This window comes from Podarcis bocagei (assembly GCF_964188305.1).
Source record: "Podarcis bocagei genome assembly, chromosome: 15".
NCBI lineage: Eukaryota > Metazoa > Chordata > Lepidosauria > Squamata > Lacertidae > Podarcis > Podarcis bocagei.
Window position 1 is genome coordinate 33,468,270 of NC_138141.1, and position 27,050 is coordinate 33,495,319.

Below are 27,050 nucleotides of genomic sequence, written 5' to 3' on the forward strand. Positions count from 1 at the left end.
TCCCCGGTGTTAATTTTTTATATTTAACTTCCTAGTTTTCAAATGACGGAAGATTTTTGATTTCTCTGAGCGCTTGGGATCAAAAGAAAGTAATTTAAAACAACTGTTGTTGAGAAATTTCAGTCCAAAATCTTCCAGACAGAGGATGATGGCAGGTGAGTGTCCTGCCCCCACTCTCACATAAGTCCTGGCTATGCCCATGTGGCCTCATCGTTAAAAACGAAGGGGTGGTTCTTTAGCTGAAAGTAAGAGTTTAAAGGTGGGAAACATTTAAGGAGCAACTTGCATAAACCTCGATGACTTTTCACTGACTGATGCACACAAATACCACTTCACCCAGGTCTTTAGCAAAGAAACAGCATGAATCACCCAATCTGAAGCTGTCTGCCACCTGCTGCCAGCTCACCTTGTGTGTTTTAAGGACCTTTTAAGGGTGCTTTAATTCTGTATAGATAGTGGCTGTTTTATTGCTCTGTTCCTGAGACCAGCTGGTGAAGGGCGGCTTAAAGATACCTTAGACAAATGTGCTGATATCTGAATGGTGCAGCAAGGCTGTTTCAAGTGGAGATGAAAATTTGGGCTTTTGTTTTAGGTGGTCCCCAAATAAAGCCATGCCTGTTAAGAGAAGAAGAGCACTTAACTGCTTTTCCAAGAAGAGCACTTAACTGCTTTTCCTGGTGGGGTTCCCCCTGCTCATACCTTCGTAAACCAAGAAAACTTTAATAATTTTTTTTTAAAAAAACCCACATGAGACACTTTTTTCCTTTCTTTCCGCTCATCAATATGTTAACATTGCATGGAGCAAAAAAAGTAAACTAAGGCCAAAAGTTCTGTGGGATGCTTTTTTTGTTTTGTTTTGTTATGAAAATGGTTGAAATTTGGAGGCTATACTACCAGGGGGGTGGGTTAGTTTTGTTTGTGCTTTTTTACGTGTCGCCACGAAATCCCAATTTCTATGGTCGCTGCCGGAGAAAATAGATGGGTCTGTGTACGCTGAGATTCTCTGGAAATCAGGGGAGGGGGCGGTTCCAGTTCCTAAGAGTCTTATGTTTCTTGCACAGCTTCCTCCAAGCAGCTCAGAATAGCTTGCCTGTTCCTTCCCCTTCCCATCCTCACCACAACAGCCCCACGAGGTAGGCTTGGTGGACAGTGACTTCATAGTAAGCTGTGCGGTCGGTTGTGGGTTTGGAACCCAGGTCCCCTTGGCTCAAGTCGTCAAACTTTTTGGACTCAGATTCTGAGAGAGGGGGTGCAAAATAGCAATAACACGAAATCAGAGTGACAGCCACCCCTGGATAACCTTAGGCTTAGCGTGGGAAGTTAGCCATGCCCTGTTGGTCCCGTTTGGGGAGGTGAAGAAACATTTACTGCTACTAAGACAGAGGTCAAAGGTTTGACCCCAAAGGTTTCAGAAAGGGCTGTAGCTTTTGCATGCTGAAGGTCTAGCTCCAATCTCCAAGAGCATCTCTGCTAGTTAGGGTTGGAGAGATCCATGTACCAGACCCATATTTCCAGAACCATGAGGACTGGAGTCTTGGTTTATTTTTAAGGGAAGGGCTGTAGCTCAGTGGTAGAGCATCTACTTTGCATTCCAGAAGTCTCAGGTCCAACTTCCAATGGCATCTCCAGGTAGGCTCCTTCCTGAAACTCTTTAGTGTACTGTAGACAATACTGAGATAGGTGGACCATTGGGCTGATTCAGTATTTGATTCCGATTCCTATGTTCCTAACTCCAGTATTGCCTGCTAAATGAGTCCACAGCGTCACAAGAAGATGCCTGCATTGCAGGGGGTTGGATGAGATGACCCTCGTGGTCCTTTCCAACTCTACAGTTTTGTGATTCACTAAGGGGGATGGGGGACGGACGCCAATTCCAAGGGCCGTCTGGCGGTTCCCTCCCTGCGAGAAGTGAGGTTACAGGGAACCAGGCAGAGGGCCTTCTTGGTGGTGGCGCCCGCCCTATGGAACGCCCTCCCATCAGATGTCAAGGAAATAAACAACTATCTGACTTTTAGAAGACATCTGAAAGCAGCCCTGTTTAGGGAACTTTTTAGTGTTTTATGGTGTTTTTGATATGTTGGGAGCCGCCCAGAGTGGCTGGGGAGACCCAGCCAGACGGGTGGGGTATAAGTAATAAATATTATTTATTTATTTATTATATCAGTGGACATGTTACTCAGCCGGGTGAGCCAATGTTCTGAAGTCCATATGGGTCGTACAATTTCAGCTTCTTCCCTTTTCTGGCTGGCACTGACCTTTGTTCAGAAATGTAAATTATGTTCTTCAGAAAAGAGCAATGAGGAAATGGGCTGGAGGCTATTGCTGGAAATATTTTTTGGTGTGCCAGGTGTGGACATCTTTGGGCGGGACGGACATCTCTTTGACACATGCTTGTGTCGGATAACTGCGCCTGCCAAACAGCATGTCTTTAGGAACTGTGCTTTGTAAACGTCAAAACGGCACATCGCCTGAGGGGCAGGAGTGATGATTGAACCAGATAGCAGGGGAGTGTGGGTCAGGGCGGCTGCACCCATGACAAATTGTGTGGAAGAGTGGATTTTCGCCGGTGCTAACTGGGTGTTACACAGACTTTGGAGAGACAAACCTCCCTCTTCGCCACAGCTTTAAAAGCTCTCAAAGTGACTTGATTTGGATCTGATTCAAGAGAACTAGACCCATCACAAAATCATTACTTTGATTGAATTTATACGCCCATCTTTCACCAGTGGGCTCCCACATATCGCAAAACAGAACCAAAGGATTGTACAGCATAAAAATGTACAAAATCATTTGGTTCTATCCAACTATGTCCTCTGCATAGTATACTCATTGAAATTAATGGAGCTCAGATAGACATAGCTGTTAATTTCATTGGGTTTCTCCTCTCCTGAGGAGAATGCAACTGAATTAAAATACAGCATTCGCATCTGCACACTGTGTGTGTGTGTGTGTGTGTGTGTGTGTGTGTGTGTGTGTGTGTGTGATTCAGGATTGAAAGTGACGTTCAGTGATTGGATAGTTTTAGAAAGTTGTTACAGTTCCGTTGTTCTGGAGCTCTATATAAGCAGGCTGACTGAGCTCTTCAGTTCAGTTCTGTTGTGGCCTCTGAATAAAGAAGAGCTGTTTGAAGAATCGCTGTGTCGTCTGATATGTTCACCCACAACTTAACATTGACTACCGTATGTCAAAGAGCAGGAAAAGGCCACAGTCACACTATACTGCCAGAACAAGATGGCTACCCCATGGAACTTGTCATATGCACACAAATGATCATCTTGTCACAAAAGCTAAAATCTACCACATATTTTAGATAGCTGTTTTTGTTTGCTTTCAACACCGCCTAAGATACTATAGTCAAATTTTGCATGATGGGTCCTGGGATCAAGGAGCAACTTTTCGTTTGTTTGGATGCAACTAGACGCCATTTTGAATCAAGACGGCGGACTGAACCTTTGAAAACGGCACAATTTCCCCCCCTTAGGCTTCCCAAATAATGTCAGGTTATGAGACTGCTGGTCTGAATATATTTACTGTATGCCGGTAAACTGTAGCATCACCGTATTAAATAGCAACAAATAACTTTTTAAAACAAATAATTAAAGGAAGCTTCAGGCGCCATCAGCAATTATGCAAACCTATTTTGCTCATGTTGATGCTCAGACAAAGAGACATTTGCAGCTGCTAATTAAACTGTTTATAAGTACGTAATAAAGAATAGTTAATTATCACATTGAGAATTGGCAGTATGGTCCTTTTGGAAATGTTTTGCTTACAAATTATTGTTATCATTGATTTATTAATTGCCTTCTAAACCACCGTCTCAAAGAGATTTACACAGAAGGTGCTAGGTATTTCTAGCGAAGGCAGACACCTTGTCTATAATGGAACACTTTTCTGGATTTAATTTTTTAAAAGTTTGAAAAGCTGTTAATCATACAATGTTTCAAAAGGAGAATGTGGAGCAAAATTATTGTAGCTACTTCCTTGGCAGTGAAAATTCAGATCCTCTGTGTCCCCACTATCACAAAAGTGATTGCAGTTTAGATATGGTATTTTCTTCTACCGCCCCTTTGTAATAGCAGCTGTTCAGTGTTCAGATCTGACCAATTTGAATACTCAAAGGGAACTTTTCTATTAAGGTCAAAGACGACTCATAGCCACCCATTTTTTTAGTTTTGTATGGAGTGCTGTGAGTGGGCAGGTCAGGGAATACTTGGAGAACACAGCTGTCAGGAAGTCAGTCAAGAACTTTATTGTCTCTGTCTTCCGCAAGGACAGACACAACAAACGCCCGACTCCACCCACATACAGTAAGTCCAGTGCCACCTAGTGATGAAATGCTATTAATGACACTATCCACTGAAAGCATCACTGGCTCAACGAAAATTAAATTTCTAATTTTTGCCTGAACAATGGAACAATGTGTGAAATAGGTCCGGAGGAACGCCATATTGGTTAACTACCTCCTCCAGATGTGAAAACTTGGGAAAATACAAGTCTATCCCTCTTTTGCTGCTGGATGCAAATGTCTTGGAATCTGTTGTCAGTCATGTGCATAGTCCGCAGCCAATGGCTGTAGGCATATCGTTACTCCAGATGTACCCACTCGACTGCTTTGATTGGCAGATTTGGCACTCTTACAGGTGCCATATTAATAATACCTCTTCCACATTTGGAAGAGTTCAATCTTTTAATGTGGCATCACCTGCACTTTGGATGCAAGTTATAATCTGTTTTAATTTCTGGTTTCAACTTGTTGAAATTGTCGTCGTTAATTCTTCCTGTTGATAATTTCATTGTTTATTTTATTGCTCAACAACTTTGGCTGCCCCCACCAACAAAAATCCTCGCTACGCCCACGATCCTCTTTGAGATATACAGTCGAGCGGTGTATACATTTTATGAAATGAATAATGAATAAAGGAAATTTTATAAAGGGGAAACATCAGTCCGTTGTTCAGAATCTTACGAACCTCTTAAAAAGGAAAGGAACCTATAGAAACAAATAAATAGGAAAAGAAAGAGGAAACAAAACACTTTAACATAAATGTTTTTATTTGTGCATTTAGATCTGTAGACGATTCAAAGAAAGAAAATAGTATGTATTATTTTAATGAAAAGGAGGGACAAAAAATATAAATTAGACACTCAGATCAATTGCAAATTAGTGTCTAAGTGTTTTGTATTAGATTTAAGTTGTTGTTATTGACACAGTTGAGTGGCACTGCCTGAGCAGCTTGCCTGGGAACACAGTTCTGCCTATTATCTCAAGAGCTTGCAAGCCTGACGTGGCTGGGTGGGACTCCACCCCTCCCCTTCTCTCTTGAAGAGAAATGAGGTGTGACTCTTGCCACTGCAAGTATTCTGCCCTGGAGGCTTCTTGCATCTTCCTTTGTGGCTTGACAGCCTTTTAGCACCTGCGGGGCAAGAAAAACCTAAACAAAGCTGATCTTGGTATCTCTCTTACTCCAATGTGTGTGTTGGTGGTGTGGCACCCAGTCAGATGGGCTGGGTACACATAATAAAATAAAACAACAACAACAACTATTATTATTATTATTATTTTGATTTAAATCAGACAATTTGATTCCGTACAATTGCATCTTCCAATCAAATGGATCTTCCCTGTTCAGCAGCAGTCTACCTCCCGAATGCCTCTTCCTGCAGGGCAAGAGCAGGAAAAACATTGCCACCTTTGTGTCCAGATAGTGGGCTTCCTGGAAGCCTCTCTCTTTGGCCACAGGGCTAAGAAGCCAGATCCTGAGAAAGATGGAATATAGATATAATAATAAATAATATGCCCCTCCCCTGCCTTAAAAAAAAAGTCAGAAAGGTTTCTGTCTTGTGCTGTCAGCATCCATGACACAAGAGCCGTTAGGCTGCTTTTGGTCTGGTTATGGTTATGGTTTGGTTTTTTCTTTTCTTTTTTACCTCTCCACCCATTCTTTCCTTCCTGGAAAAGAAAATACAGACCACTGAGATAGCAAGTGCCTGATTGTACTGATTGGGTTTTGCATGGGTAGCGAGAGTTACGTTTTTATGCAAAACCATACTCCTGAGGTACCACACTCTCAGGAAGAAGTTGGCATATCAACAAGGCAGGGGGGGTTGCTGCCTTGTTCAAAGCGGCACTGCCCCCCACCTTCCCACCACGTTTCGTTTGCAAGGGTTTTTGCAAACCACGTAAAAAAGGAAGAAAGCTTGCAGCAGTTGGGACTCCTTAACTTAGCGAAAAGCAAGCCGGAAGTGACATGACAGGAGTTTTTGAGCTGGTTTTGAGCTATTTTTCATGAAAATCGCCCAGATCTGCACTACTGACATGGGCTGCCATATGTCTGGATTTTCCTGGATATTTCAGCGATTTCTGCCTGGGCTCTGCTTAATGGGGCTGAATATGGGCTGTGTCTGGAAAATTCCAGACCTATGGCAACCCTAGTATCCCGTCCATCTGACTGGTTTGCCCCAGCCACTCTGGGCGGCTTCCAACATATATAAAAACATAATAAAACATGACACTTCGAAAGGTTTCTCTCTACAAGACTGCTGTCAGATGTCTTCTAAAAGTCAGGTACTGTGGTACTTTGGGTTACAGACTCTTCATGTTACAGATACTTCAGGTTACAGATGCTTCAGGTTACAGACTCCGCTAACAAAGAAATAGTACCTCGGGTTAAGAGGTTTGCTTCAGGATGAGAACAGAAATCGTGCTCCAGCAGTGCGGCGACAGCGGGAGGCCCCATTAACTAAAGTGGTACCTCAGGTTAAGAACAGCTTCAGGTTAAGAACGGACCTCCAGAATGAATTAAGTTCTTAACCCGAGGTACCACTGTAGTTGTTTATTTCCTTGACATGGGAGGGCGTTCCACAAGGCGGGTGCCCCTACCAAGAAGGCCCTCTGCCTGGTTCCCTGTAACCTCACTTCTCACAAGGAAGGAACTGCCAGAAGGCCTTTGGAGCTCTGTGTCCGGGCTGAGCTATGGGGGCAGAGACACTCCTTCAGGTATACAGGGCCAAAGGCGTTTAGGACTTTAAAGGGCAGCACCAACACTTTGAATTGTGTTTGGAAACATACCGGGAGTCAATATAGGTCTTTCAAGACCGGTGTTATATGGCCCTGGCAGCCACTCCCAGTCACCAGTCTAGCTGCCGCATTCTGGATTAGTTGTGGTTTCTGAGTCACATTCAAAGGTAGCCCCACGTAGAGTGCGTTGCAGTAGTCCAAGCGGGAGATAACCAGAGCATGCACCACTCTGGCGAGACAGTCCACGAGCAGGTAGGGTTTCATCCTGCGTACCAGATGGAGCTGGTAGACAGCTGCCCTGGACACAGGATTAACCTGTGCCTCCATGGCTGGCGACGTGGGTGGCATTGTGGGTTAAACCACAGAGCCTAGGACTTGCTGATCAAAAGGTCGGCGGTTCGAATCCCGCGACAGGGTGAGCTCCCGTTGCTCAGTCCCTGCTACTGCCAACCTAGCATTTCGAAAGCACGTCAAAGTGCAAGTAGATAAATAGGTACCGCTCCGGCAGGAAGGTAAACGGCGTTTCTGTGCGCTGCTCTGGTTTTCCAGAAGCGGCTTAGTCATGCTGGCCACAGGACCCGGAAGCTGTACGCCGGCTCCCTCGACCAATAAAGCGAGATGAGCGCCGCAACCCCAGAGTCGGCCACGACTGGACCTAATGGTCAGGGGTCCCTTTACCTTTACCTTTACCATGGACGGCTGTGAGTCCAAAATGACTCCCAGACTGCACACAGTTACTCCATTCAGGACCAGGGAATCCCCCACACCTGCCTACCCCCTGTCCCCTCAGAAACAGTACTTCTGTCTTTTCGGGATTCAACCTCAAGACAGATTCATGGAGGATGCAGCTATAAGTGATTACTGGCATTGATGGCTATATACTGCATTTGCAGTGATGCTTCTGAATACAGTGGTGCCTCGCAAGACGAAAAGAATCCGTTCTGTGATTCTCTTCGTCTAGCATTTTTTCCGTCTTGCGAAGCAAGCCCATTGACGGATTAGCGGATTAGCGCTATTAGCGGCTTATCGGATCAGCTGATAAGTGGCTTAGCGGCTTAGAAAAAGGGGGGGAGGGGAAAATACCCGCAGGAACTTGCAAGACATTTTCGTCTTGCGAAGCAAGCCCATAGGAGATTCGTTTTGCGAAGCCCCTCCAAAACGGAAAACTCTTTCGTCTAGCAAGTTTTCCGCCTTGCGGGGCACCACTGTACCAGTTGCTGGAAGCCAGAGGAGGGGAGAAGGCTCTTGTGTTCGAATCCTGCTTGGGGTTTCCCCACAAGCATCTGGCTGGCCACTGTGAGAACAGGATGCTGATCTAGGTGGTCCATGGGCCTGATCCAGGAGGCTCCTCCCTGGAACAGCGGCTCTTGCTGCTTCTTGGGCTCTGGATCAGCTCCTGCCCTTAACACCGACTTTGCAACTTTTACAAGGGCTCTGCAGGTTGTCAGGAGGCGACAAAAGCGAGGCTGTTCTGTTTCTCTCCCCCCCCTGCCCCCCCAGCTGCCGCCGCCTTTCTCCACTGGCTCACCACATTTTCCTTATTTTAGTCCCGCTGTTGACCTTGGGAGGTGACAAAATGGAAAATGATTACGGGGAGCTGGAAAAAAATCAACAACCAAAAAGAGTGGGAAACAAGCCTCTCTGTCGGCTTTTGCTTGTCAATTTGTAAGCGGTTTTTATCAGAGCGCAAGGCTCCTTCCTGTTCCCATAATACAGTGCAAAGATGCAATTTTTCTGTGCCCTCCCCCCCCTCCACACAACCCAATTGTGTTTGCAGGAAGACACACATTTTGATAACACCTAGAAATGCCTCCGCTGCCTGGCTTGCTTGCATGCACGAACCAGGATCTCTGTAGACCTTCTGTGCTTCAGGGAGGGACATGAAGTACTTTGGATGCTGTAGGTTTGCAACTCCCACCAAGCCCAGCCAGCATGACCAGTGGTTAGAGGTGATGGGAGTTTTAACCCAGCAGCATGTGAAAGGGGGCCGCGGGTTTTCTTTAGTCCTGCTGCATTTCCTATAGGACATTAACAACAACAACAAAACCCACAATTGGGATTAGAGAAAACTCATGGAAGGCTATTTGGGTCTAATGGCTGAGATAAAGCCTCCTTGTGCAGGGGCAGTGTACCTGTGAATGCCAGTTGCTAATGGGAGAATAATGGGGAAGGGCTCTTTATGACACTTGGAAACTCTTAGCACTGCCTAGGTAATCCAGCTGTCCCCCAGGGGTACAGTATCGCCCACTTTGGGAACCATTTGTCTAGGCCCTAGACTCTAGGGGGTTGGGGGGAATGGCAGGGGGTTGGTGAGCTGAATGAACAGGGGCCAGCCCCGTTTTTGTGTGTGTGTGTGTGTCTTATGCACACACACAAAAGTGCCCTTCATGCAAGCAGATTCCAAGAGTGAAGAATGAAAATACAGTGGTACCTCGGGTTACATACGCTTCAGGTTACATACGCTTCAGGTTACAGACTCCGCTAACCCAGAAATAGTGCTTCAGGTTAAGAACTTTGCTTCAGGATGAGAACAGAAATCGTGCTCCGGCGGTGCGGCAGCAGCAGGAGGCCCCATTAGCTAAAGTGGTGCTTCAGGTTAAGAACAGTTTCAGGTTAAGTACGGACCTCCGGAACAAATTAAGTACTTAACCTGAGGTACCACTGTAGAAAGCAATAAAATAAGAGAGTTCCTTTGTACACAACACTAAAACCCAGGGCCAAAATAATTATAGTATAGAGTAGTTAAGGGAGTAGGAAGCCATAAATCCATTCCGGGGGTGGGGACAGGCGTTGAGCCATACTGGTTGTGGATGATGGGAGTTGTAGTCCAAAACGTAAGAAGGGTATTGACAAGCTGGAAGGTGAGGAGACAGGATGGACCAAGATAATTAAAAAAGGCCTGGAAACCAAGCCTTAGGAGGAACGGCTGAGGGAATTGAGGATGTTCATGTTCAGCCCTAGAGGAGAGAAGACTGAGAGATGATATGAGAGCCGCCTTCAAGTATCTGAAGGGCTTTCACATGGAAGATGGAGCAAGCTTGTTTAATGGGGATTCAGACTAAGCATTAGGAAGAACTTCCTTACGTTAGAGCTGTTTGACAGCGGAGTGTATGACCTTGCAAAGTGGTGGACTCTCCTTCATTGGGGGGGGGGGTTTCAAACAGAGGTTAGGTGGGTCATCTATCAAGGATTCTTTAGCTGTGATTCCTGCAACTGTGGGAGTTGGACTAGCTGTCTTAAATATTGCATGAGGAAGTATTTGGGCAGAATATCTGCATTTAGATATGTATGGAATTACATATTATGAAAGGATTAAAAGAAAAAATACTGGTTAGTGTAGAAATGGAAGAGAATGATGGGCTGAAACATGCCAAGATGCCATGGGTCATAAAAAAAGATAGATTTGCCCATTCCTGGACTAAGCCGATCTTGCTTGTAAACTGGTGACTTGCATGCAATTGTGTGTGTGTGTGTGTGTGTGTGTGTGTGTGTGTGTCAAATCTTTTTACACTTATTTCCCTTACTGGAAACTTCATAGCTGTCCCAGAGCTCTGACCCGCTCCACTAAGGAGCTCAGGGGTTTTAGTTTTCTTGGCATCCCTTTGCAAAAAACAAGCTGTTTGAGAACAGAGTCTTAAGAGAGATCTTATCACGATCAGCACAGGTGGGGGCAAGGGGCAGGGAGGTAGGAGCAAGTCATAACTTTATCAGCTTCGGCGGAAACCTTCCCCGGACAACCCTTGTTTTACTTTTCCTTGCCAGGCTTTAAACAAAAGTCCAGTTTGTGTGTGGATGTATTTTGTGTGTGTGTCTGTGGTGTTGTGGAGGGCGGAGGTGGAAAATACCTCTTAAGGGAAACCTCTGTTTGAAAAGCGCCAGGCCTGATATCGCGGGAAATGCTGCTGTGGTTTCCTGTGAGTAACTTTTGGGAGGGTTCGCTGCAGTTTCCCCAACTGTAAGATTTTGCTGCTGGCTTAACGTTGCAACATTTGTTAGCCTGCCTTCTGGGTCCTTTTAACTAGCACCCCTGAGCCTGCAAAGCAGGGGCGACAGATAATGTGTCCCCTTTTTGGCCCCTGCTCCCGAGCTCCCACCAGTTTGGGCCGTGGTGGCAAAAACAAAAGAGGGGTTGCAGAATAAATCAGAACATAAATAGAGCCACACAGGAAGTGTGCTGTACTGAGAAAATAAGCAAAAAACGCTCAGCTCCTGCTTGAATTTACAGTGGTACCTTGGGTTAAGTACTTAATTCGTTCCCAGAAGTCCGTACTTAACCTGAAACTGTTCTTAACCTGAAGCACCACTTTAGCTAATGGGGCTTCCTGCTGCTGCCGTGCCACCGGAGCAAGATTTCTGTTCTCATCCTGAAGCAAAGTTCTTAACCTGAAGCACTATTTCTGGGTTAGCGGAGTCTGTAACCTGAAGCGTATGTAACCCGAGGTACCACTGTATTACATTGGGTTGGCTTCCTTTGTTTGCCCCCAGAACCGTTGGGTCTCTTTCAAAATTCAAATACGTGCCCCCCCCCCTTTTCTTTTTAAAGCACTTTGGGGATTTCTCTGGAAACTCACTCTGCTGTGTTTTGCTTTGGCAAGCGTTGGCCAAAACCACCTCCGTTTTAGACTTCTCCGTGAATCTGTCACAGGGGGGTCAGAATGCGACCTTCTAATGTGCACCTTTGGGGACCTCTCGCAAGTGTGAGGAGAGCGAGATGCGTTGGAAACTTGGGGGGGCAGACAGCTCCTCGGTTGTTCTGTTTGAATCCTGCCTTTGCGGAAAAGGGAAAAAAGGAGAAAGAGACCTGAAGCTGGCTGCCGTTTTTTAGCACCGGCGGCGGCAGAAATCTCCTGGGTTGATCATGGCCTTTTTGTCTGTTGTGACATGGGCTGAGGGGAAATGGTATTTTGCTTTGCTTTCCCTCTTGGAACCTGATTGGGCCAGCCCGGCTGCAAAAGGGGTTCCCTGGATTTGTGGCAGAAAGGGATATCCCAGCCCTGTTTAGGCGTGCCGTTTATTCGGCTAGGAAGCAGAAAGAGTTCACGCAGGGCTAGCTGTTGTCTCTTGTTCATGGGTGGAGCCTGCAAAATTGCAAATGCAACAGAAAAAGAGGAGGGCGGGTAAGCAAAAAAAAAAAGTAAACACTGTGCAGCTGGGTGTGAGCAGGCAAATAAGGTCCAGGATTTCCTGAAAGCTGTAGCACGTCAGGAGCTGGTGGTTTAGAAGTCTTTGAGCTTCTTCACATTCTACGAAAGGCCAAAGGCCCATCTAGTCCATCAGCCTTTTTCTCGGCTGCCGAGTTTTTATTTTTCTCCCCCGCCTACCCTCCAAAACAGATGCCTTTGCTGAATTTCCTCCAGATATTCTCGCATCCTTTTTGTTCTTGTGGCAGTCGTCGTCCCCGCACTCCCACAATGCCCTGGAAAGCCGCTAGCCCTGCCCTGGGGCATTGTGGGAGGCTGTGCAAGCGCCAACCAGGCTGCCAACGCAATTGCTTTGTTGCAGCAAATATATACGGGCATCTCCCAACTTACGTGGGGGTTACGTTCCAGGGTGAAATCAGGTACAGTGGGGAACACCATCTGAAAAACCTGTATAAACCCTTCTTTCTCAAAACTCCCAACTCACCACAGGTCGCAAAGGCTCCTGGGATTGCAGTTGCAAAGGCTTCTGGGATCACTAGCCGTTTCCCCGTTCGTTTTGAGCTGCTTTTACCCTTTTCGTGCCTTTTTGCCATTTGAAATTGATTTATTTAATTGTTTTTTGGCATCTGGGCACAGGTGGGGAGATGCTTGCGTTATACTAGGGGCTGAACCCCCGACCTCTTCTCTCACAAATGCCATCCCTTCCCTCTCCACACAGACCTTTCCAAATCTCCGCTGGCTGCTCTGGGCCACCTGCCAGCCTGGACCTGGCTGATCGCCCAACATCCTCAGCTGCCCACCTCCACCTCTGGTTCCCCCCCCCCCAACACTGTTGCGATGACTCAGCAGCTCTGAAAGCCAAGTTTGCCATCGTGTTGCAGTTCATGTCGCCCCCTGTTGGGAGATGGAGCGAACTGCAGCGTGACGACATCCTTAGGAAAATATGTATATTAGGAGAGGTATTCAAACATTAGGAGGGGAAAAGAGAGAAGATGTGCTACTGCTGTACCTAATAGCAAGTCGTCAACCCTAAGGCGAGATTATGTGAAGGGTCTTTCATACCTCAGCAGTAGAGTGCCCATTTTTTTGTAGAAAATTTTAATCACCAGCATCTCCATTTTTTTAAAATAAAAAGCCAGATAGCAGGTGTTGGGTCAGACTGGAGAGAAGGAGAAGATGGAGCGGAAGAGGAGTCAGAGGCTGGAGGGACAACAAGGTTTAATGAGCAGGAAGAGTCTGTGGCAGAGTGCAGTTCAGACTCTGAGGCTGAAGCAGAGGCTGGAGAGGAAGGGGGGTGCAAAAGGTGGCTGAGAAGGCCAGGGAGTCTCCCTCTTCTGCTGAGACCAGCTCCTCACCCTCCCCACTCCCCCGGTCTCTGAGAACGTGCAAATAAATGAAAAGAGCAGAACAGAGATTAGTTGATGTGCTAATTAGGCATGGTAATTCTGTGCAGATCCTGCTTTTGCCAACAAAGAGTTAACTACAACTTGCATGGTGTGATTTACTGCAGGCTCCTCCTTACAGAAAAGGGACGCGGGTGGTGCTGTGGTCTAAACCACAGAGCCTAGGACTTGCCGATCAGAAGGTCGGTTCGAATCCCTGCAACGGGGTGAGCTCCCGTTGCTCGGTCCCTGCTCCTGCCAACCTAGCAGTTCGAAAGCATGTCAAAGTGCAAGTAGATGTAGGTACCACTCTGGCGAGAAGGTAAACAGCACTTCCGTGCGCTGCTCTGGTTTGCTAGAAGCGGCTTAGTCATGCTGGCCACATGACCCTGAAGCTGTACAACGGCTCCCTCGGCCAATAAAGTGAGATGAGCGCCGCAACCCCAGAGTCATCCATGACTGGACCTAATGGTCAGGGGTCCCTTTACCTCCTTACAGATGGGGACAAAGCTGGAGTGAGCTGGCTCTGCCTGTCATTGCCTCTGGCGCCACCTACTGTTAACTTCCCTGCCTTCTGCCCTACCAGTTCCAAGGTGTGCCAGCTACAACACCCAGAGGTCCAAAGGTGACCAATCCCTGCTTTGGAACATTGGAGGGCCACCCAAATCAACAGTGTCCTTTTGTGAGGCTCAAACAATGCACAATGAAAACATTCATGGAAAAGTTTGTTTTAATCCACAATAAAAAGATTGATTAAACCTTTAAAAAAGTTGACTTTCCTGCCGTAAAAACAAACAGCAGCGAGAGCATTCAAAGCCCTGCAGAAACAAATCTGCTCCAAGTACAAAAAAATACATAAAAATGTAGTTTGAGAAGGCCAGGGAAGAACAGACAGGTTTTCATCTGATGCCAAATGGATCTTAATGTAGATGCCAGGTAAGCCTAATTGGGGAGGATCTTCTTGTCGTCAGTTTCTCTGCCTTTGTCACAATCCAATAAATTGGGGCCATCCCAATGAATTTGACCCTTTCTTTTATCCCTCCAACATTTAGCTTCGTTGGATGTCCACAAGTTCTAGTGTTGCGCGAGAAGGAGAAAACCTTTCCTCTATCCCCTTTCTCCATGCCCTGTATAGTTCTAGAACCTTCTGTCATGTCACTTCTTTATTCGCCTTTTCTCTAAACCGGAAAGTCCCAAATGCTGCAACCGTTTCTCATAGGGAATCGCTCCTCCCTCTTCCACAAGATGTTGATGAAGCCCGAAACCTGGACGGCTTGCGTTCCTGCAAAAATATACATTAAAACAGCCTGCGTATTGTTGCCATTATCACTTTTAATCCATAAATTCCCTCAAAGGGAACGGGGAGCTGAGAACTGAGGGAGAAGTCGTCAGGCTGACATGTTGTGTTAAGCTGTCAGCTGCGGTTGACACACGGCAGTCTCCTTTTGTGACGTGGTTTCTCTCCCATTAATATGTTTGGGCTGGGGTTTAGCTAGTGAAAAGAACAATTCATTTTTCAGAGATACTCATCCAGGGGCAACCTCCCCAAAATGGTGTCGCTTGGGAAGGGCTGTTATTTTCTCTTCCTTGTCCTTAGCAATTTAACCCTGCTACGATTTGATTTGCGGCGTGTAGGGAGGGATCTGTGAATGGGCGGGAGGAGGCAGTCGGCTTGTCTCTTGCTTGCCTGGAAGAAGAAAGAGAGCCGGTGGTGGTGGTGTAGTGGTTAGAGCGTCGGACTCTGATTCGGTGGGCCAGGGTTCGAATCCCCATTCAGCCATGAAGCTTGCTAGACGATCTTGGGCCACTCACTCACTCTCAGCCAAATCTACCTCACAGGGTTGTTGTGAGGAGGGAAACTATGTATGCCACCTTGAGCTCCTTGGGTAGAAGTGCAATAAATAAATGTGTCTGAGTGAGTATGCGCCTACTGTGCAAAAGTTGCTTTCCTAGCCCCTCCTACTTTTGCCTCTGGCTCCTCCCACCAATGTATGTGGCTCCCTGAATGTTGTCTAGAAGGAAAAACATCCCTTGGGCTGAAACAGCTTTCCTGGTACCCCTTGTCTATGCATATTTCTGCTCTGTGTCAGTTTCTTAAGTCTGATCAATTTTTGCATTAAGAATGCCGTTTCTAGTAACAAATTCCGCATTGAAATTTGCATTTTAGGTATCGTATTTTATTTTAGCGTATGCATTGCTGAATCTTTTACCTTAAAAGAAGCATTCTAATGCATTACAGTGGTACCTCAGGTTAAGTACTTAATTCGTTCTGGAGGTCTGTTCTTAACCTGAAACTGTTCTTAACCTGAAGCACCACTTTAGCTAATGGAGCCTCCTGCTGCTGCTGTGCTGCCAGAGCACAATTTCTGTTCTCATCCTGAAGCAAAGTTCTTAACCTGAGGTAATATTTCTGGGTTAGCAGAGTCTGTAACCTGAAGCGTATGTAACCTGAAGCGTATGTAACCCGAGGTACCACTGTATGGTACTTTTTCCTTTGCAATATTTGGAGAAGCGCAAAATCTGAAGGCCAAGCACATTAGTTTTTGAGGTGAGGAGACACGTCGGCCTCTATCAGAATCGGCAGAAAGTCGATTAGTTCACCAAAAGCAGCAAAAACCTGCTGCTACAAAGCATACGGCGATGGGTGTTAACTTGTTCATCTTCCTTCAAAGGAAGTGCAGTGAAGCACTCCTTATCTACAGCTCACCCCCATGCACCGCTTTGCATCAGAGATGGTCCCTAGGCCCGTATTGACCATGCCACCAAATGTTTATTTTTTTCATTGAAGAAAGAACTTAACAAGCTTCAAGCTTCTAATCCCTATGACTGCAAAGATATTGGCCAGGAGAAATCTGCACCACAGAGCAGTAGCGGGTGGGGGAAAGAAAGGTTCAGGAGAATTTCCTGTGTCCAAGGTGTTTTGCATTTATGTTTTTCCCCTCCCTGTGGCTAACAGGAGGGACGCGGGTGGCACTGTGGGTTAAACCACAGAGCCTAGGACTTGCCAATCAGAAGGTCGGAGGTTTGAATCCCTGTGACAGGGTGAGCTCCCATTGCTCGGTCCCTGCTCCTGCCCACCAAGCAGTTTGAAAGCACGTCAAAGTGCAAGTAGATAAATAGGTACTGCTCCGGCGGGAAGGTAAACGGCGTTTCTGTGCGCTGCTCTGGTTCTCCAGAAGCGGCTTAGTCATGCTGGCCACATGACCCGGAAGCTGTACGCCGGCTCCCTCGGCCAATAAAGTGACTGGACCTAATGGTCAGGGGTCCCTTTACCTTTATGGCTAACAGGAGCAGAATGACTCCTGCAAGAGGCAAATGTATATATCTGGTCTGATTTAGGCAGGTTGCACCAGTGCAATTGGGCAGGCTGTCTTTGCAGGTACAAAATGCAAATATCCCTGCCCATGTTTATCCTCTCCATCACCTGCCTGTCACACATTTGCTTGTGAGGGATGCCGGGATGAGGTCTTCCCATTGCAAAAGGACGTTTGTTTGACTTGGCGGAGGCTGAAATGTCAGCGCTAGTCAAACACCAGCTGCAGTTGGAGTTCCAGTTGCCTAAGTGACTCCCAGACCCAATTAATCTTAGAGAAACTTAACCTGTGTGTGCCTGCAGCCGATTTCCCCCACGTTCCTTCCATGTTAAAGTAGCCTTTCCCAAATGGCAAGACTGAGAAAGGCAAAATTTGTATTTGTATTTAGAAAAGAATTATTACTGTAACATTTTTAGTCCGACAAAGGACCCGTGTGTTGGTGGTCGTGTATCGATTGGACAAATGGTTGCTGGCTGTTCTCGATCTAAATATTTCCAGCCATCGGGGGAAAAATTATGTCTCTGACAGTAATGATGGTTCCTGATTATTTATTGAATTTACATCTTGCTCTTCCTACCCGAGGAGCCCAGGGGGGCAAGCAGGTGTACCTTTAAAACAAAAGCATTTCAAAATGGATTTTAAAGGTTGAAACATTCCTTAGTCCAGTGATCATCAAATTGCTTGCAATGGTATTCTTCAGACTTCAACTTCATTCTGGTTGCTCCTTTCTGAACCTTCTCCAGCTATCCTTTTTGAGAGGAGATAATAATAATAATAATAATAATAATAATGATAATCATAATCATAATTTGTTTATACCCTGCCCATCTGGCTGGGTTTCCCCAGCCACTCTGGGCGGCTTTCAACAGAATATTAAAATACCGTAGTCTTTTAAACATTAAAAACATTAAAAACTTCCCTAAACAGGGCTGCCTTCAGATGTCTTCTAAAAGTCAGATAGTTGTTTATTTCCTTGACATCTGATGGGAGGGCGTTCCACAGGTCAGGCACCACCACTGAGAAGGCCCTCTGCCTGGTTCCCTGTAACCTTACTTCTTGCAGTGAGGGAACTGCCAGAAGGCCCTCGGAGCTGATCCTCAGTGTCCAGGCAGACACTCCTTCAGGTATCCTGGACCGAGGCCGTTTAAGGCTTTAAAGGTCAGCACCAACACTTTGAATTGTGCTCAGTAACATACTGGGAGCCAATGTAGGTCTTTCAGGACCAGTGTTAAATGGTCTCAGCGGCCACTCCCAGTCACCAGTATAGCTGCCACATTCTGGATGAGTTGTAGTTTCCAGGTCACCTTCAAAGGTAGCCCCACGTAGAGTGCATTGCAGTAGTCCAAGCGAGAGATGACCAGAGCATGCACCACTCTGGTGAAACTGTCCGTGGGCAGGGAGGGTTTCAGCCTGCGTACCAGATGGAGCTGGTAGACAGCTGCCCTGGACACAGAATTGACCTGCACCTCCATGGACAGCTGTGATCCAAAATGACGTTCTTATGTTTTTCCCAAGCCACCCCAACGTTGTGCTTACCTCCATTTCTTTTTGCCAAAACCAGAGGGCAAGTACATTTTGTTTAGGGACAAACATGTGGGCCACATCTGGCCCAGGGGTTGGCATCCACTGTAATTAGAGAGCCAGCCTTTGCTTGGAGACAGCAAATATTTGCCTCCGCTGGCGCTGTGAATGTCTTCTGTGTTGCTCTCTTTGCTCATTGTTGCTCCGTTCTTCCACCGAAAGTGAAATTGCAAATTGTCTCTGATGACACTCTCGCTCTCTCTTCTTCCGCAGGCTTTCCTCTTTTCAGAAAGAGGTTCGGTGTTGTCTGCAGCAGTGAGTCATTCGGGAGCTTGCTATGAATTGTGAACTCATTCACTGAATGCTAATCATGTAAAAAAAAGAGTAAAAAAATGAGCAGCTTGGTGGATGCCAGGAATTGGCTCCCCTCCCCCAATATGATTCAGCTGTTTGCATTAAAAATTTGCTGCATAGTTTGAAGAGGATGGGCAGGGACAGGCGCATTTGTTCATTTCTACTCCGACTCATTTTGGCAAATTTTTAACCTATAATTTCATGCTGCTTTGTTACTGCATCAGTCTGAGATACTGTGTGTGTGTGTGTGTGTGTGTGTGGACAGATATTGATACAAATGTGCATTTTCTTGCTGAATCATAGAATTGTTGGAAGGGACCATGAGGGTCATCTAGTCCAACCCTCTACAATTCGAGTCCTACCCTCCAGAGCAGGAGAAAACAAGCTTGCTCCATCTTCCATTTGAAAGCCCTTTAGATATTTGGCTATCGTATCAAAATGCGTGCTTTTGAGTCATTTAAGCTACCAAAGACTGTGATGCCCCATTTGGAGAAGCTCTGAATCAAGCGAATAGCCAAAAATTCCACTCTGAACATTCATTTTGAGAGGTGTGGCTAATCAGGGGCCCTGGGAGCGTCATGAGAATCCAGCTTCCACCAACCCCAGCTCCCTTGACCAATCTTCAGGGATGTTGGGAGTTGTAATCCGGCGGCATCTGGAGACCACAGATTAGCCAACCCTGTTGCATGTTGTTGTTGTTTAGTCGTTTAGTCGTGTCCGACTCTTCGTGACTCCATGGACCAGAGCACGCCATGCCCTCCTGTCTTCCACTGCCTCCCGCAGTTTGGTCAAACTCATGCTGGTAGTTTCGAGAACACTGTCCAACCATCTCGTCCTCTGTCGTCCCCTTCTCCTTGTGCCCTCCATCTTTCCCAACATCAGGGTATTTTCCAGGGAGTCTTCTCTTCTCATGAGGTGGCCAAAATATTGGAGCCTCAGCTTCACAATCTGTCCTTCCAGTGAGCACTCAGGGCTGATTTCCTTCAGAATGGATAGGTTTGATCTCCTTGCAGTCCATGGGACTCTCAAGTGTCTCCTCCAGCACCATTATTCAGAAGCATCCATTCTTCGGCGATCAGCCTTCTTTATGGTCCAGCTCTCACTTCCATACATCACTACTGGGAAAACCATAGCTTTAACTATGCGGACCTTTGTTGGCAAGGTGGAATGTGCAAATACCAAGTTCCAGGATACGGAACAGTGTGCAGTACTGGTCACCTCCCCTCAAAAATTATATTATAAACTCGGGAAAAGGTTCAGAAAATGGCAACTAAAAACTATCAAGTGGGTGGAAAAATTCTCCAGTGCAAAAAGGTTGCCCTTTTGGGGACTTTTTAGTTTAGAAAAAAATGGTTTTCTTCCTCTCATAACACTAGGGCTTTTAGACCTCCAATGAAATTGAATGGTGGAAGATTCAGGACAGATAAAAGAAAGCATACCCTCCAACATTTCACCGATGAAAATAGGGATGTGCTATTTTTGTTGTTTTTGTTGGCTTGTGTTGTTGTTGCTGTTGTTGTTATACCCTGCCCATTTGACCGGGTGGCCTCAGCCGCTCTGGGTGGCTTCCAATATATATAAAAACACAATTAAACATTAAAAAACCTCCCCTATACAGGGCTGCCTTCACATGTCTTCTAAGGGTTGTATAGTTACCAGTCTTCTTAGCTCGGGAGTTACATAACTCCATACCCTCCAACTTTTCTCTAATAAAAATATGGACGTCCTAAGGGAAAGTGGGGCATTCTGGGATCAAATCAGAAACCGGGATGGCTTCTGTAAATCCGGGACTGTCCCTGGAAAACAGGGGCACATGGAGGGTCTGAGAAAGTCATTCATGCAGTGCATAGCTGAACTATGGAACGCCCTCCCTCAGGAGGCAGCGACGGTCAGCATCTTGGATGACTTTTAAGGAGACAGAAGCAGTGATGAACACAAGAGTGGAGAGTCGATCCTGCTTTCGGGTCCCTGAAGGCATCTGGCTGGCTACTCTGAGAACAGGATGGGCCCTGGGCCTGATCCTGCAGGCTCTTCTTACATTCATATGGTCCTACCTTACAAAGTGGTTGTGGGGAGAGAGAATGCATGTGAGGTGCTTTGAATGTTCTGAAGCACCATATAGCACTGCTAAATGCATTAGCGGGAGTCACGACGGTGGTTGCTGTGGAAACAGGCCACCCCGTGAGGCTCCCTCTGGAAAACATTGGGGAGGGGGAGGATTATCTTTGGGGGAATTGGGGGAAGTGTTCAATGGGGGAAAGAGGAATGAGAAGCGATGAAGTGGCATGTGGGGTGTTTTTTTGGGCAGGGGAGGAACAGGCACCCACCCGCTTTTCAAGAGCACCCAGACTTGCACAGCATTGAAATGGCAAAGATTCAGCCAGTGTCCATTTTATTCAGAGCTTTGCACATGTCTCGATGCAGTTCAGCAACTCCTTTTCATATTGTACATATAGTGCGCAACACCTGGAGATTTTGAAACTGTTGAGTGCTTTAGAAATGCTTCAAAATATATAATCTCCAGACACGGACGCAACATTTTTGAAGACATAAGTGCACAGGCCAACACCAGGCCATCCACTTCTCATATGTGTCCTAGCGCATGGTTTCCCGAACTTGGGTCTTCAACTGTTTTTGGACTACAACTCCCATCATCCCTAGCTAGCAGGACAAGGGATGATGGGAATTGTAGTCCAAGAACAGCTGGAAACTCAAGTTTGGGAAACAGTGAGTATGTGAATGTATCATCTAACATAAAAAAATTCCTTCCAGTAGCACCTTAAAGACCAACTAAGTTAGTTCTTGGTATGAGCTTTCGTGTGCATGCACACTTCTTCAGATACACTGAAACAGAAGTTGCCAGATCCTTCTATATAGTGAGAAGGTGGGGAGGGGTATTACTCAGAAGGGTGGTGGGAATGGGAGATTGGCAGATAGCTGAGATGAGCCTGTTGACGACTCTTAACGACTGTAATAGGTCTTACAGGAAAAGGTAAGGGGTGAGAAGGTGAGAAATGGCTTAGTCATGTATAATGAGATAAGAATCCAATGTCTTTGTTCAGTCCAGGTCTCTCCATGGTTTTAAGTTTGGTAATGAGTTGCAATTCAGCAGCTTCTCTGAAGTTCACTATATAGAAGGATCTGGCAACTTCTGTTTCAGTGTATCTGAAGAAGTGTGCATGCACACGAAAGCTCATACCAAGAACTAACTTAGTTGGTCTTTAAGGTGCTACTGGAAGGAATTTTTTTATTTTGACTATGGCAGACCAACACGGCTACCTATCTGCAACTGGTATCATCTAACAATGAGAGATTTGGATTGTGTGTTTGGTTTTTTGGCAAATCAATGACTGCCCTTTTTCTTTCCCACTCTTTCCCGTCCGTGGCTGCTCTCCGCTGGAAACCCGCAGAACTCCCTGCTGAAGAAGGTACACAGACTTCCTGTTATCCAGCTTGGTCATGAAGAGCTGCTTTGTTATACGTGGGGCGGGTTGGCGGAGGAAGGAGATGCCCAGAGGAGAAGGAAGGGGAGCTTGGTGATTCTTGAGCTGTGGTTCCTACATTGCGGGGGGTAGGACTAAATGAGGCATCTATTCCATGCTCAGACAGCTCATTCCAATGTGGCACCCTTGGGATGTTGTTGTCTCTCATCATCCCTGACTACTGGCCATTCCAAAATGCACTGTGTGGGAGCAGTAAAATGTCCCCAGAAACCATCTATGTAAGCACCCACCGCATATAGAAATCTAGCGTGTCAAGGGGGAGGATTCTAGCCTGGCAGTCAAAATTTCTTTGTGCCAGAGATTTTGTCTTTCTTCTCCTCCACCAACACTCTGGTGGTACGACACAAGAATAGTGTGGCCACTTTATCTGTTGTTCATGTAGACGAGCCTTAAGTCAGGTGAGTTCAGTGGTATATTCTTCAGTCCCAGGTGGGTGCATTGGCACAGGACTAGAGCCTTAAAGCACAATGTTAGACTTGCCTGCTCAGAAGTAAATCTCAGGCTGGTGGATATGAAATTACAGCCTTAGGGTTGTATCCAAATGCTAGCCATGCTCAGGGTAGACCCATTGAAATGAGTGGGCCTAAGTTAGCCACATCCATTAATTTCAGCAAGTCTACTCTGGAGTAAATTGGATGCAACCCACATACATTATTGGGGTGGAGAGATGGGTTTGTGGGGCAAAGTCACTCAGTGGTTAGAATTTTGCATTGTTGAAGGACTGAAGATAATTCTGGCTTTTGTTGTTCATTGTTCTTCCTAGGAAAATCGCTCCTGGAGCTGATATTAGAGCAGTTTGAAGACCTCCTAGTTCGGATCCTCCTCTTGGCTGCCTTCGTTTCCTTCGTAAGTACAGTGGTACCTCGGGTTAAGTGCTTAATTCGTTCTGGAGGTCTGTTCTTAACCTGAAACTGTTCTTAACCTGAAGCACCACTTCAGCTAATGGGGCTTCCTGCTGCTGCCGCCGGAGCACAATTTCTGTTCTCACCCTGAAGCAAAGTTCTTAACCTGAAGCACTATTTCTGGGTTAGCGGAGTCTGTAACCTGAAGCGTATGTAACCTGAAGCATATGTAACCTGAGGTACCACTGTATGCTGCCAGATAATCCTTCTTCCTGATGTTAAGTCAGTGAGTCTCTGAGCCCAAGACTACATTCTGGGGCCACTTTGACTGCTCGTTCCTCAGGGCTTCTTTTCCCTCTACAGATTTTGTTTTTGGTATTTGTGCCAATCTTGGGATCCTCCTGAACGTGTGGGTGTGCCTCCTCCTTGATCCCCAGCGCCCCCATTTTGTTGGCGCTGGCCCGATGAGATTGCTATGAAGGGGAGCATCATAAACCAATTTTAAGAGAAGCTGCTGTACAGGCGACTCCCCACCAACGCACACTCAACTTGTGTGCAACCGCATATACGCACAGCGCCAGGAAACATATAAATAGATTTAAACTGCAAAAGGGCACAAGAAAGGGCAAAAACGGCCCCAAAAGAGCAGGAAAACTGTAAAGAAAATGGCGCGAAAAGAGCAGGGAAATGGTTGCCAATCCCAAGAGTCTTTGCAAGTAAAATCCCATGAACCTTTGAGGGCTATGGAGAGTTGGAGTTTGAGAAAGGTTTGGAGGGAGTGATTGTGGGGGCATTTGCCACCATTCATACCAGTCTGTTTCCAGAGGTTTAGACAGTATTTCCACTATTTTTGCGCACATGCAAGGGAACGTAACCCCTGCGTAAGTGGGGAGTCGCCTGTATGTGTAAATGTAATAATTATGGACAACATTGTTTATTGATGGCATTCATATCTCACCTTTGGCCTACATGGGTCCTTCCATCCCTCCTCATTTAATCCCCACAACAACCCTCTGAGGTAGGTTAGACAGGAGAGGCAGTGACTGGGCTGAAGGTCACCCAGAGAGCTTCATGTCTGAGTGGGGATTTGAACCTGGGTCTCTCCCAAGTCCTAGTCCAACACTTTAACCACTATACCACACTGCCTCTTACTGATGCTTCCACCACTAGCACTCCAAGGGACCACGAGAAAGTGGCAGACCATCAGGGACATGTGCAGGGACAAGCAGAGATGTGGCTTGCTTTAAACAACCTCCGTAAACCGAATCTGAAATTTTACAATATCCAGTTTTTCCTTCCCCCACCGCCAGTTTGCAGAATTAAAATATTTTGAATAAAAGAGTTATAAGTCCTGGTGGGTTGCCTTCCTCGCTCGCTCGCTCTCCCCACCCCACACACACTTTGTTTCCTTATTAACAGCCAATTACTTAATCTGATAAAAATGAAAATACAGAGAGCTGAACAGCACGGTGGGAATTCAATGGCGCTTTCACAAATCGGTCTGCTCTTTCTCCAAGCGTAGCATTAACACGACAGGTCCCTGTTTCTTTGCTTTTCGACTTGGCTTTTCCGCTCGAAGAAAAAAAGGGAGAATTACGCTCTGCAGCTGCTTGGGGAATATTTCCCGAGGAAAATTCAGCCAAAGTAGGAGTTAAAACACACACACACACAAAATGACTAGTAACAGAGAGTTAAGTAGATTTCTGTTTGATGACCGCTGTCTCTCTTTCGATCGAATACAAGGCTGGAAAGGGTTTCTGTGTGGTTTGGTTTCTGTTCTCACTGTACCCCCAGTTGGGAAAAATATACCGAATTTGGTGTGCCAAAAAGCACCCAGCACTTAAATAAATAACCTACTTTTTAGCTCAGTTATCAGATTAGCTATTCAAAGCTTAGAGTGCCCAATGGTCAGTGGAAGCCATGGAGTATTTTAGGCATTGCCAAAAAGCTGTGAGCCTGGGCCAATCGCTGCCTCTCGGCCCTAGCCGAGGGTGGTTGTGGGGATTAATTGGGAGGTGGGGGAGAATAAGAAGAACTCTGTAACGCCCCCCCCCCTTGAGCTCATTGGAGAGACAAGCTGGGGTATAAATTCATCAAATAAATAGTGGAGAAATGGCAGGTGAAGATGATGGACTTTTGGAAGCTAGCCGACCTGACTGGAAGAGTCCGTGACCAGAAGGAGGAGGAGCACCAGGAGGAATGGAAGAAATTTAAAGACTATTTAGCTAAATACGCTAAGATATTTAAATCCTAGGCCCATCTAGTACTTGCAAGTAGTTCTATTTGCAAGTACTAGATGGGCCTAGGATTTAAATATGGGATGTTATAGAATAATATGTTTAAAGTTAAAATGAAAAGAAAGAAATACCGGTATGTTAATTGACTAAGTAAATTTTATGTGAAAATAGTTTTGGAAAACTGCTACAATGATGTACATGGAAACTCAGCCAGGGGGTTTCGAGGAAGTCACCTAACAATGTTAACAAAAGTGGAATTATTACAGTTAGGATCTATGTTTTTTTGTTTGTTTATATTTGTTGATATTTTGTTATAAATTCAGAAAATTAATATTTTTTTTTTGAATGAACGAATGAATGAATGAATAAATAAGATAAATCTACTCTAACCACTGACCTCATGGCCCTTCCTTCCTCTTCTCTCTTCCCTCTGCAGATCCTGGCCTGGTTTGAGGAAGGGGAAGAAACAGTGACGGCTTTCGTGGAACCCATTGTCATTATCATGATCCTCCTTGCCAATGCAGTGGTGGGAGTGTGGCAGGTACGGTGGCACCTTGGAGTGTGACTTGGGGGAGGCCACCTTGTTTCCCATCATGCAATGTGGGGAACCTTTCCCAGGCCGGGGGCCGCATTTCCTCACAGGCACAATCTCCGCATGTCTGTGGCAGGTGTGGCTGGAGGCCAAAGTGGGTGGGACAATCGGCACACAGAGCTCAGCCAGTCAAGCATGAGACCCGTAAGCTCAGGGCTGTGGGTTCAAGTTCCGCGAGGGGCAAAATATTCCTGCATTACAGGGGATTAGACCCCCGGGGGTCCCTTCCAGCTCTACGGTTCTATGATTCTGACTCCTGCTGTTGCACAATGTTATTATTACAGTTAATTTGTTTATCGCATTCTAAACTGCCGCCTCAAGGCTGTTTATGCATAAGACAAGTAAGAAAGGTTTGAAAAAGCAAAAGCGGATGCCTTTAAAGCAAGACTAAAACCCCAAAAAATGGATACTTGTGGTAAAGAATCCTTTATCCAGCTGGGGAAGGCTATTGGAACGAAATGTATTCAGTTGTTTCCAGAAGGTGCAGAGTGGGGGGCCTGTCGACAGGAATGCTATTCCACAGAACAGGGGCAGCCACCCTTAAGGCCCTGCTCAGAGTTCCTGCAGAGTGGGGCTCCTGAGATTTATGGACTTTGCAGGAGAAGCTCCCCTGCAGGCCACAGTGATCTACTGGGTGTCTGAGAGAAGCACCTTTGGGTGGGCTAGCCAAATGAACAAATGGAGAGAAGGCCACCAGAGCAGGGCTTGTTCCTTGTGGGGCATAGGCACCCAAAGAGAATGGATACCTGAAGCAACTCATTGGGGGATATCAATTTTTTTTGAAGGTTCTTATGGAAAGCTGCTAACTGTGGGGGAGCGGGAGACTGCCTGTCTCTAGCCCCCTCCCCAATTAATGTGAAAACTGCCCGTCTTTGCAGGAGAGGAATGCAGAGAGTGCGATTGAAGCCTTGAAGGAATATGAACCAGAAATGGGGAAGGTGATCAGGGCCGATAGGAACGGAGTTCAGCGGATCCGAGCACGCGACATTGTCCCAGGAGATATTGTAGAGGTGGCAGGTATGACCTTCCTTGCTTTGTGTGGGTTTGTTTTTGCCTTGTGCTTCTTACTTTTTCGGGTGATGAACTGCAAAGAATCGTTCCCTAGCCAATCCACAATTCCTTTTTGCATACAGTATCTAGAGT

At 46.2% G+C, this 27,050-nt stretch overlaps 1 protein-coding gene and 1 long non-coding RNA gene across 4 annotated transcripts in view; both read left to right on the top strand.

The window, feature by feature from the left end:
* The window catches only part of ATP2A3 (ATPase sarcoplasmic/endoplasmic reticulum Ca2+ transporting 3), an 89,916-nt gene that overhangs the window by 21,550 nt on the left and 41,316 nt on the right, over positions 1–27,050 (top strand). For 2 of the 3 annotated variants that reach the window (XM_081172911.1, XM_081172912.1), the window contains exons 2-5: positions 22,144–22,161; positions 23,000–23,082; positions 25,752–25,856; positions 26,786–26,924. In XM_081172911.1, the coding sequence (XP_081029037.1) occupies positions 22,144–22,161; positions 23,000–23,082; positions 25,752–25,856; positions 26,786–26,924 (345 nt within the window). Of the gene's footprint in view, positions 1–22,143; positions 22,162–22,999; positions 23,083–23,845; positions 23,960–25,751; positions 25,857–26,785; positions 26,925–27,050 lie in introns of those variants that run through there. The other variant, XM_081172913.1, reaches the window with a different exon arrangement.
* Positions 11,323–13,779, top strand: LOC308574054. Its single transcript, XR_014002323.1, has 3 exons — positions 11,323–11,718; positions 12,652–12,715; positions 13,392–13,779. It is a non-coding gene; the product is annotated as an uncharacterized lncRNA (long non-coding RNA).